General features: G+C 48.1%; 1 protein-coding gene across 3 annotated transcripts in view; it reads left to right on the forward strand.

Moving 5' to 3' along the window:
* Window positions 1-200: 200 nt before the first annotated feature.
* Window positions 201-12,355, forward strand: part of OSR2 (odd-skipped related transciption factor 2) — a 56,618-nt gene continuing 44,463 nt past the window's right edge. Inside the window, exons 1-4 of one of the 3 annotated variants that reach the window (XM_055432435.2) lie at window positions 201-340; window positions 4,356-5,130; window positions 6,209-6,308; window positions 7,064-7,875. In XM_055432435.2, coding sequence (XP_055288410.1) covers window positions 4,475-5,130; window positions 6,209-6,308; window positions 7,064-7,246 — 939 coding nt within the window. In that variant the 5' untranslated portion in view covers window positions 201-340; window positions 4,356-4,474 and the 3' untranslated portion in view covers window positions 7,247-7,875. Of the gene's footprint in view, window positions 341-4,355; window positions 5,131-6,208; window positions 6,309-7,063; window positions 7,876-12,355 lie in introns of those variants that run through there. The other 2 variants (XM_055432436.2, XM_055432438.2) reach the window with 2 other exon arrangements.

The raw sequence follows: 12,355 nt of genomic DNA on the forward strand, positions 1-12,355 counted from the left end.
CTCGCTGCTGCTGGAGGGTGATGGCCCTGCGAGGCTGCAGGCTCCGACCTTACACGGAGTCGGCGGCGAGAGGTTCGCGGGGGCGCGAGGTTCCGGGCGAGCGCTGAGCGCGGGCTTCTACCATCCTCGGGTCCTTGCACATTCTACGTCCACTGACGAAGGCGAGGATCCGCTCTCGGTTTGGCTGCCCGTCGTCCTCCAGATCATGTCCGCGGCTCCCGGGACTCCGCGCAGAAAAAGCAGTTTGGCCGGCGTGGAACCAATGACCTTTCCAAGCTGTGCGCCTCACTGCCTGGACCAGGTCTGAGTGGCGCTGCCCAGGCGGACCTTTCTGCTGGAGGTGAGTGTCCACTCTGGGAAGGGGGCTGCAGCCGCCCTAAGGAAAGCAGGCTGCAGCCGGGGCGCTCCGAGTCTCGGTCCGGCGTGCTACAAATTCTGAACTCGGGTAAAAGAAATCACATGGATGCATTCTCAGGGCATTGTATTTTTCACTTTATGGGATCCCAGGCTCACCACTCCCAGATAACACGGAACAACACGCGCTTTCGCGTACTGTTTTTAGTTTTGTTTTGCAACACTGAATCGAAGCACTCAGCAAAGCTTCCTCTAAAAGCTGATCTACATACGTTGAGATAAAACCCCACAACACCCCGTCCCCTCTTTTTGCCCCCTTACCCTGCCATAGTATTCCAGAACAGCGGGTAGCTGTCCCGGGGCAGCCGCGGCAGCGCGGACGGGCCGGGACACACGGTGCCTGCCGAGCCAGCGCGTTTCAGGAGGAAAGTAATAGTTCAGTCCTAGATAATTCAACCTTGTGCCGGCGTTTTGATTTTTTTTCCACCCTCCAGTCCTGGCGGAGGCGGGCAGAAGGCAAATCCCCCTGGGGTTTAAACGCTGGGATTCTCGAGAAACAGCAACGGAGAAAGGTGTAGTGTCTGTAGAATGAGGAGGGAGAAAAAGGTGTTTGTGGAGGGTGCGCTGGCTCTGTCTGCCTACCTGTTAGCAGGGGAACAAAAGAGGGCTGGAGTTTCCCGGAGCCAAACGGTGCAGACAGCAACTTTCTCTGCTAAACAAACTGCAGTCCCGAGCAGAACAAGAAAATTACTCATGCAGGGGGAGCGAGGGAGCAGAGAGAAACAGAACCCAGATTATGCGGAAGGCATCTTAATTTAATTAACTCCTTGGGAAGGCAGAGGCGCAGCGAAGGGGCAGGAACTTCGCGGTGGTTTCTCTCTGTTCACCTGACCCAGTCTGGCCATTTTTCTTTTCTATTTTTTAAAAAGTGATCTCTTAAATCTCCTTGGAGTATAGCTCTCTGATTAACGTAAAATTCTATTGTGGCTTGGGCTGAAATTCAGCGAGCCTATGGAGCCATCAGTCATTTCTGTCTGACACAAACCCACAGGTTTTAGCAGATGACCCCTGACTGTATATTATTTTTAGATAATTCAGTGTAATAACACATTACCAAAGAGCGAGACTCCTTATCGAATTACCATTTTTTACCCCTTCAGTGTTTTGAAGGCTTCGCTGCACTGAAGTTAGTATGTACACCTCTCACTTGTTGACAGCCAGTGAGCTAAATTTTACAAAACTTCTGTACATGTCTGGAAATTCTTGTGAAGAAGACTGATGAAAGAAAACAAGCCTCAATTCCACCGTAATATTTATTTCTTTTCGTTGGTTTAAGTTTCTTTCCTTGCAAAATTAAAAGTAACCAATGTTCTGGAACGCGGTGGTAAAGAAGTGACAGCAGATGATGGCTGTTATTGCCTGAAACTGAGTGTGAGAACTACATGCTCAGCTCTAGACAAAAACGAAAGTACTTTAGATCTCTGCATTGACTTAAAGGATCTTTTGACATATATTTCCAACTACTCAGCAGGAGAGTGAAAACCTAAACTCCCTTATTACTTATGGGGAAAATGTTTAATGAATATTTAGGGTGATTCTGTTTGTGAAGGACTTGCTTTTTGTCGTCTATGAAGAAACTATTTGTCCTGCAAATTAAAACGAAGACATACTATGAAACAGCACTTTTGTGCCACCATGAAGCTGAATTATAACAGAGGCAATAATTTGGGTTATAAACCATTCAGTGAAAAGGGAAGGAAGATGGCTCTCAAGTTTCTGCTGGCAGAATTAACATGTAACCTTTATGGCAGAGTTCACTTTATGCATTTGGAATCAAACTCACAAGTCATGCTATTCCTTCAGTCGACAACACACCCCACACACATGCACATACTTACAAGGAGAACGTGGTGGGAATTGCACTTTGCCTCCTGTATTTATTTCTAAGAAATCCAGTCTGGGAATACACCCAAATAATAATTTGGGTTTCCTCTCTATGTGGGGAGGCCACTTTTTAATACAAGGGAAAAATAATATTTTGAATCTCTAGAAAATCCTCCTTATGCATAAGGAAGGAAATAAAGGTGTAACTTACTATTTTTAATGGAAGAGGAAAACAATCAGATAGATTACCAGAGATATTAGTAGAATCCTTCCCCCCCTCCCCACGTCTCTAGGAGAGGGCTTGAGGGTTGCCACTGAAGAAAAATGAATTGTGATTTGTGGTGGGAAAGTTTATTACTAATGGAGGTTTACAGTTTCGGTTGAACGGTCTGACTGAGACCCCCTGACTGTTACACACCTCTCATTAACTCCCGACCTCAACTCCCAGACCGCATAGCACCAGGCAGAAGCGGTTCGTTAATAAATCGCTGTCTCCCAGTCGTTTCAAACAGGAGGAGGGAGGGAAGGTGTGGGCCCTCGCGCAGGCCGCCAGATTCTGCCTGGCTGGAGCGCTGTGTCATTAGCGCAGCCCCCTAAGCCTGCCCTCAGAAAGAGCCACAGGCAACTCTTCTCCAACACTAGAGAAGGACATATAGGCGCAGAAAGGGCTAGTGCTCAATGAAGTCTGGATAGACTCTCCCATTTTCCTGCTGGGTTCAAAAGCCGGCGTAAAGCTTGATGCCTCAGACAGGCCTGCCTGCACCTCGCCAGGGAAAGCGCTTAGCTTGTGACGCCCGCACCTGTGGAGCCGCCTTCAGAGGCTGGGGCCGGGCCGCCGAGCTGGCACCCCTGGCTGCTAAAAAGGGGGCTGGCGGTGGGAGAAGGTGGGCCTGCCCTGAAAGCAGGTGAAGTGCCGCGGGAAACGGGATCTGAAACCAGACCTCCGCGTTGCCATTGGGGGCGCAGGGAGAGGCAAGCGCGTGCTCCCTGTTTAGGCCCAAGGCCGACGACCCGGGCGGGCTTCCCAGGGGCAGAAGCAGCGTCTCCCTCTACTGCAGGCCGATAAACAAGCTTCCGTCGGACTGGCAGAGCGACTCCCCTGCTGCTTCTTGCCTTTTCCTCCCCAGGGAACTCCGTCTCCTCTTTTCCTGGGGCCTCCCGGGTGTAGGAGCCGCTCCGGGGGCCAGATCGAGAGGCGCTCGGGCACTCCCGAGAGCTGGGCGCTGGGTCTAGGGGAACGGGCTCCGGCCTCAGCCACCCCCCCCTCCAGCCCCTCGTCTGAGCACGAACCATCTGGAAGGGATCTTGGTGGGGGGTGGGAGGGGACGGCCCCTGGGAAGGAGGAGGGGGCGATTCCAGGCCTCACTGGCTCCGAGGTGTCACTTTTCTTTCCTGTGGCCCGTCACCGCTGATAAATGGGACCAAGGCAGAGGAAGGAAAAAGAAAACCTCTGAGGTCAACACCGGGCAAGGCGGCCCCTCCGAGGGCCAGGCAGCCCAGGAGCACAAAGCGTCCCCGGGCTGCGCACCCACACCTCCGGCGCGGTCCGGGGCAAGCGCAGGGACGGCTGCAGGGCCGCGGGCTCGGGCGCGGCGGTAGGAGCCGTTCCGGCTGAGCGGGGGCCTCAAGCCCGGGTCCGACCCACCACGCACCGTCTCCTGGGACCTCGGGGGCTCGGTGCGACCGAGGCTCGGCCGGGCCCGGCGGGCGCTGGAACAGCGGGGTGTCAGGGATGACCAGGCTTCGCCCCACCGGGTAGGGGGTGGGTGGGCTGGACTGGGTGCCGCCTGGAGCCCCCCGCCCGACTTTCTTCCTCCCCGGCCCGGGTCTCCGGCTCCTGGAATCCGCTCGTGCCCGGAATCCGATCTTCCCACGGGCCACCCGCTCTCGCCGGCGACCACGCCTGACCCCCTGGCCCTCGGGATTGAGCTTGAGCCTGGTGTCAACTCGCCCGGCAGGCGCGCCAAGGTCCCCTCACCGCTCCTTCTGCGGGGGGGGGCGCTTGGAGTGGGTGGGGAGGGGGGGTCTTCGAAGGAAGGTGTGGAAGCCCACGCGGCGCCAAGGGACAGACCAAGCGGGCTTAGATAATAGTCACGACTTTCCCCTCTCTCCCCCAGCCATCTTTAGGATTCTCTCCGCGTGCCGTTGTCTGGGTTTTCGCCGGAGCCCCACGCCCATCCGCCTCTGAGTCCTGGAAAAAAGGGGTGGCTACCCCCGCCCTGCAACATCCCGGAAAATGGGGAGCAAGGCCCTGCCGGCGCCCATTCCGCTCCACCCGTCGCTGCAGCTCACCAATTACTCCTTCCTGCAGGCCGTGAACACCTTCCCCGCTGCGGTGGACCACCTGCAGGGCCTGTACGGTCTCAGCGCCGTGCAGACCATGCACATGAACCACTGGACTCTGGGGTACCCCAACGTGCACGAGATCACCCGCTCCACCATCACGGAGATGGCGGCGGCGCAGGGCCTCGTGGATGCCCGCTTCCCCTTCCCGGCTCTGCCCTTTACTACCCACCTCTTCCACCCCAAGCAGGGAGCCATTGCCCACGTCCTCCCGGCCCTGCACAAGGACCGGCCCCGTTTTGACTTTGCCAACTTGGCCGTGGCCGCCACGCAAGAGGATCCCCCTAAGATAGCAGACCTGAGCAAGCTGAGCCCGGGCTTGGGGAGCCCCATCTCCGGCCTCAGTAAATTGACTCCGGACAGAAAGCCCTCCCGAGGGAGGTTGCCCTCCAAAACGAAAAAAGAGTTCATCTGCAAGTTTTGCGGCAGACACTTTACCAAATCCTACAACCTGCTCATCCACGAGAGGACCCACACAGACGAGAGGCCGTACACTTGTGACATCTGCCACAAGGCTTTCCGGAGGCAAGATCACTTGCGGGATCACAGGTGAGGTGGGGAAGGAGGGTGGCCTGGGGAGGGGAGGACAATTTATCCAGAATATCGAGTTTTGATAGACATTCCAGTGTCACTAAAATCCTTTCGAAACTAGACTATATTCCCCACCAAAGCCCTTCCCATCCAGCTGTAACCAACCCCTAACCTTTACCTTTTTCCTCAGCAGGGACCCCTGCTGCAGTGTCTTGTTTGGGATGAGGGAGGGTCGTCCCATCCTTTGGTAATTAAAATCTGCTGGGTTGCTCTTGGTTCCGGGAGTGGTTTTCCAGTTTCCACCAGGTGGACCTTAGAAGGTGGGGCAGTAGAGCCTAGGAGCCTGGAGGACATTCCTCTGGTAGTCCAGGTACCGCCTGCCCTAGGACCGTTTCTGTTAACCTACCGTGGCCACCTCCACTTGGTTCCCTCCCTTCCTGACTGGCCCCTAGGTGCACCCCAGAGTCTGCCATAGCAACCTTTCTTTTAAACTTAATTGCGGGGTTCTTGAGATTACAGAATTTAGGAACAGCTCCCCAAATCCCCTCCACACTCTCAACTCTGCATTAATCAGAGGCAATTGAAAAAATACCATAATGTCAGTGTTCCCCCCCCAGGGGGGAGAGGGGCTTCCCAGGAGTGGGGATGAGGTTATCTGTCCCCTGGACTCTACTTGCTGTTGTTACCCCAAAGGAGGACTTCTGTAGTGATCCTCCGCGGCTTCCAAGGGGTTCGCTAAAATCGGTCCCCCTAAACTCAGCCTTGTCTTACATCCTGATTTGACCAGTTTAAATCTCAGAGAGAGCCGCAGAGGCCAGAAAGAGCTCACTCGGCAGGGCTTCAAGCTCCAAAATACACCAGAGAGGGCGATCAAGTATAGATAAAGCCGGCGTCCGGTGAATGTTCTGAAGAGTCTGTTAGTTGAGGTTAACCATAAACAGAATTACACAGGGGGGAAAAATGTAAAAACAAAAATAATGGGAATCCTTTTTCTCCCCCACCCCTCCCCGCACGACTTTCTTTAAAACAATTGCCAAAAGAAACTCCTCACCTCAGTGGTAAAGCCATTTCAATGAGACCTTATATTGATTTTCAGGTATATCCATTCCAAAGAGAAGCCCTTCAAATGTCAGGAGTGCGGGAAAGGATTTTGTCAGTCTAGAACTCTAGCTGTTCACAAAACTTTACATATGCAGGTAAGTTTGTTTTCTTGTTTTAAAGCAGTGACTGGTTCTATCATTTTTGCTCTACAAAAGGTGTTCACTGGCAGGCTCTTTCTCATAAAAGGCTCTATATAGATCAGTTTTCTAGGTGGAGAAAGCAACACTCGATTTTTTTATACATAAAATTAATTTTACTTAACATAAAACATGTATGTGTTTTTCTTAAAGAAGAAGCCACTCTCATTGTTCTAAATCCTAATTTTAGAATTTTAATTATTTTTTCACCTGATGTGCCCCGCATTTAAATCTTTCGTGTTTGGGAGGAAATAAAGGTAATTTCGATAATGGAGGCATGGTGAAATCCCATACGCTGTCTCTCCCAGGAGCCTCATAATTTGTAGTTTTCAGAACATTGAGGAATAGTTTAATTTTGCACCAAAGAGGGGCCTTATTACCCGGGAGAATGTCGTTCCTTAAGAGAGGATTAGAGTTTTTCCTTCCCCCCTTTCCTGCCTATGACATGGTGATGAAATGTGAAGAACTGGAAATCACAAAGCCCACAGCAGTGGCCACCGGCGGTTATCAGTGTGATCAGGCCCCTGTGTGTGCCCCTGCCTGTGTTTTCGTGATTGGAGGATTAGGAGCACAGCTTTGTTGCTGCAAGTCTCCTCTTTGTTGTCGTGTGCGTGTTCTGTTAACGCTTGTGATGCCGATAAGACAGAGACTGTTGAGAAGGGTGCCGTGGTAGTGTGAAGGATTAATCCTTTGCTTGCTTCACATCTGAACAGGAATCTCCACACAAATGTCCCACATGTGGAAGAACCTTTAATCAGAGAAGTAATCTGAAAACTCACCTTCTCACCCATACAGACATCAAGCCCTACAGCTGCGAGCAGTGCGGCAAAGTGTTCAGGCGAAACTGTGATCTGCGGCGGCACAGCCTGACTCACACCCCGCGGCAGGACTTCTAGAGAAGCCCCGGATCTGTCCGGGCCGCCGCCGCCGCCCCCCTCCCCAGACACCTCTCCAGCCTCCCGCCCCCAACCCTTCACTGACCCCAGCTCTTCCCCGGCTGCAGCTGCACCTGCAGCTTCAGGGGGTTAACTCTCCTTCCCCAGGACTGAGAACTGTAGAAAGCCACACAAGTACATCCTTTCACAAAGCTCACATGCTAGTTTCTTGTAGATATTCACAGCTCATTTTTGAGCTCTGTACATAATGTCGAGGGTCTCTGTTTTGTTGTTTTGTTTCGTCTGTTTTTGTACCTTGTTGGATGCACCTAGGTATGGGAAATGGAAGCCAAATTTATCTCTAAAGACTGTATTTTCAAAATAAAAATGTTTTCTTGTTTGTTTCAACACTCCTGCAAAAGCGTCTTGCTATTTGACTTCTGTTTTTCCTCTGGATTCTGGAGGCGTGGCGTGTCTCTGAAATATTCCATATTGAAGAGCATTCTCTATCCCGAGGTGTTTTTTTTTTTTTTAAATAAGACTTCTCACAATCCTCTTACGAAAGCTTCGTCTCTTCCCTTTTAGTGCTGTGGCATTTTGGAACTGGTCAACTGCGCTGTCATTCTGGCTTTGGAAGATATTAAAATTGATACCTCTGAGGTTTTTCTCCCTTTTTGTTTATTCTGATTCCTTGTGTATTATTCCTTTAGGTAAAAGTATAGTTATCACTGTTAATAACCAGCGACTCCAATGACTGAACCCACTTGAAAGCACACGGTGGGAAGACACGTATGGAGTACGAAGGGAGTTTCTCAACACTTCACTTTTAGAAGTCCTTGACCTATTGTCACAGTTTATGATGGGCGACTTCTCTTACCATTAGACTTTGAACACTATGATTTGGCTCTTAGACAGACTTTACCCTGCCTTTGGGGGAGAAGTCTCAGATCCTCCTACAGAAGAATGCAGGCAGGGACAAGCTTTAGAAGATGGCGTCAAGATGAGAGAAGAGGAACTACTTAGGTATATTTGCACAAAATATTTTTTCCTGAAGAGTGGAGATCTTTTCTTCTAGAAGTCTCAGATTTATCTGCAAAGCAAAGTGAGTGAGGTCACTAGCAAAGTTTCCATCACTGGTTGGCCTTTTGTCCCTGGGAAGATGCCAGAAGTACAGGTTATTCTGTGTATAGAGCTCATGGCAAATACGTAATCGCCTTCTGAGGCACTTCAGTTCTTTCCCAAATGGTTCCTGGGGAATATGACACTAGTATGTGACACTAGGAATATGACAACCTCTTGTAGGACCTGAGTGGAAGGCTTTGGATACAGACAAATGGTAGAGACCGAAAGGGGAATAATTGCATCTAAAGAGGGAATATCAGAGGAACCTGGGCCCAGTGACCCTATCCTCACAGACTTGAATACTGAGCAACAGGGTGAATTAAGTATCTTCAGATTTTTTTTTTCATTTGTGTATTTGTGTGGGCATGGCATGTTTCATCTTCAGGGAGATACCAGGCAAAATGCCCTAAGTTTCTACCTTAGAATCCTCCAGAAGATTAGGTAGGGATTTGAGGACCAGACTCAAAATTTCTCACCTATGCCTTGTTCAAAACAATTTACAAGAAGGTCTCAAAAAGTGTTCCTGACTCACGGTTCACTTTGCACGGGTGCCGGTCAGAAGTCCCCTCTTCTTCTTATGGGAGATGAGTTCTCTCCCACAAAATGTCCACTTGCTAAGCCTGTGTGTCTAATGCTCGCACAAATACGTTTCCCAACAAGGGATGGGCCCAGAGGGCGTTGCTGAGGAGAGGGGCGGGGATGGAGTGAGGGGGTGCATGTGTGTGTGGTATTCAAGGGAATGAAACTGTTTGTCTTCTTTTGTTTGTACAGAATTAACTCGGTGACCTCCCTACCCCTACTCCCTCAAGATCCTGCCCACCTTGGCACAGAAGATTTGAATACTTTAGGGCAGGGTTACACATTGACTGTCCCTGGAGCTCCCCTAATCCAGCAGGCTTTTTCCATGTAGTCAGTCTTGCAGCCCCACCCACCCCAACTGACTCCCAGCAGCACCGTTCCATAGCACAGGGTTCAGTCGAATTATCAGAGGTTGACCCTTGCTCGATACCAAGCTCAGGCATACCCTGAAGTCCCTGTCACAGGGAAATACAGACAGGTGCAACCAGAATACTCTTCCTCTCCATTTATTTTTATTGAAAAATAAAAGGGGGGAGGTGGGAATCAATAATGAATGAGGAAAAATAGAGAAGGTGGAGAAAGCAATTTCCCTTTCCATATACACACTATCAAAATTCAGGTAAATTCATTTAAAATTTATTTATACAGTCATTTCCTTAACAAAGTTTATTATGTGCTTTTCATGTGCCAAGCCCTGTGCTATTAATAGTTTCCAATGACTTTTATGATCAGTTTCTGCCCTTCTATATCTAGTGGCTCATTTTTGGAATCCTTTTTTTTTTTAAGATTTATTTATGTATTTATGTCTGTGCTGGGTCTTTACTGCTGTGAAGGCTTTTCTGTAGTTTTGGAGAGTAGGGGATACCCTTCCATTGCGGTGCTCAGGCCTCTCATTGCAGTGGCTTCTCTTGCTGCCGAGCACATGCTCTCGGGCGGAGGGGCTTCAGTGGTTGTGGTGTGTGGGCCCTAGAGCACAGACTCAATAGTCGTGGTATACGGGCTTAGTTGTTCCATGGCATGTGGGATCTTCCCACATCAGGGATTGAACCCGTGTCCCCTGCATTGGCAGGTGGATTCTCAACCACTGGACCACCAGAGAAGTCCTCATTTTTGGAATCTACTTAGATAATTTTTAAAAATCTATAATAGGGCTTAAATTAATGGCTCTCCTCAATCTGGACTCTTACATCCAGCATCCATCTAGATTCAGAAGGGAAGAGCCTCAGTGTAGACTCTTCATATTCTGGATGATGACAGGTGAACTTTTGAACAGTGGGTTGCTCCCTGCATTCAGAGTTTTGTTTTCTTCTTCTTTGCACATCCCAGTATGCAGGAAATGATTCTTATATGAGACAAACTTATGAGACCTCATAGGGGAAGTGATACCGTGTAGCTTATGAAATTGATTTGCTGGGTATTTTTTTGGTTTGGAAAAGAGTCATTATTTGAGTTTTAGATTAGCCTGTGTTTTCCTTACACCCTCTACCATAGTCAGCTCATGAATCAATACTCCTGGCCTCTGGCCAGGAGTGGGAAATGTCACGAGTCATAACCACAGTGCTGAAGAACTTTACGAACAACAGTGAAGTATTTAGTTGTGACTTTAGTCTCATTTTGTAATCTGTGTGTGGGATTTTAAACATTGGTTCTATAAATGAATTTCATTGTAATCAGTTGTTACATTCTGAATGTGTTATTGTTGCTAATATTGAAATGTAAGTCATTGTATTTATTAATTGCTGCTGCTGCTACTGTTGCTGCTAAGACGCCTCAGTTGTGTCCGACTCTGTGCGACCCCATAGACGGCAGCCCACTAGGCTCTCCTGTCCCTGGGATTCTCCAGGCAAGAATACTGGAGTGGGTTGCCAGTGCTTGATAAATGCAGTGAATAAAATTGTTATTTTGCATAGGCATATCCTCTCTTACATGAGGAACCTTTCCAAAATTAGACTCTAAGACAACTAAATATTTAAGAAGTAAACATAAATTCTCAAGTTATAAATGGGCCCAACCTCTCCTGGTGATGAAACCAGAGGCAGTTACTGAAGGTTTCTCCTACTGTTCATTTGTCAGATATTAGCATTGACATCTGAACTTCTTCACTTAAATCATTTCAGTTGGGGACTCTTGCCCCAGTTTTGATTCTGGAGGTACAGCCAACCCCTGGAAGGCCCTTGGGAAACATTCGGTTTTAAATATTGTCAATGGGAGAGACTAGATGCATTTAGATTAAACAGTGTAGAATCTATAGCAAATTTTAATATGAGAAGGGATTTACCACAGCATAACACGTTGCCTTTCTTATGACCAAGTAATTTTATTATAATAAAGAGAAAAAGTTCATACAGCCATGTAACACTACAAACAGGAATAGCTTTTCTATTTCAGAGGAGTATTTCTGTTCACCTTAATAGCGTGTTATGTTGAGATTGTATTTCCCAATTTTTCTTCTGAAATGTAACTTGCCACTGATAACCACCTCTGCTGACAGCAATGAGCAATAAAGGGAGTGGAGATTCAGAATGATTCAGCCTTGATGACCTGAGATATTTCAAGTTCATTCCTGTTTCTTTTCTTTATTGTTTGTTTTTTTTCTCCCAACACAAATTACATTACTATATAAGCTATGTAACTTTTTTTTTTCTTTGAAAAAACTGATAGTGAAAAATTGTAAGTAACACAAGTAGCCTAAAGAGGAAAACTGTCAGGAAATTATAATGCTGTATCTGTTAGGATGCTTTCTATTGAAAGAAAACTCAACTTCAAGGGGTTTAAACTATAGGGGATTTATTTTCTGACCTAACAAGAAGTCTCAAGGTAGGGCCCAAGGATGTGTGATTAATTGGAGTGACAAGATTTTCCAGAGCCCAGTTCTTTCTACGTCCCTCTTCTTGCATCTTCAGTATGTAGCTGGCTCCCTTCATGGCCACAAGATGGCTGCAATAGCTCCAACTACCAGCTCCAGTGTTTCCTTCTCATACACATTCCATAGGCAGAAAAGGGGGTTACCTTTTCCTTGTTATCACTTTTTAAGAACTAAGAATCTCTCCCATAAATCCAACCTCTATACCTGCCCTCATATTTTATTCCCTGGAATTAGGTCACTTGTTCCTTCCTCAGGCAGCCACTACCGAGGAGAACAGAATTACACCCTGATTGACTTAGACCAAATAAAATTCACATTCTGCCTACCAAATGGAAACAGCCTTCTCTAAAGATCTTGACTGCCTGAAAAAAACCAAGTTCTGTCAGTAAGGAAGAAAGGAGAACTGACTATTGTGAATATTAAGCAGATGCTAAAAATGAACTTTCCATTAATAACCTTATGTTAGTAGATGCTTATGTAATAAAAGCAGGATATTTAATGACATATACAGATATACCGTGCTTTTACTTTACTCCATTTTATTTTTCCAAAAGACATCAGTA

The sequence above is a fragment of the Moschus berezovskii genome, chromosome 16, assembly GCF_049115385.1.
Source record: "Moschus berezovskii isolate FMDL1 chromosome 16, NW_MosBer_1.0, whole genome shotgun sequence".
Lineage (NCBI taxonomy): Eukaryota > Metazoa > Chordata > Mammalia > Artiodactyla > Moschidae > Moschus > Moschus berezovskii.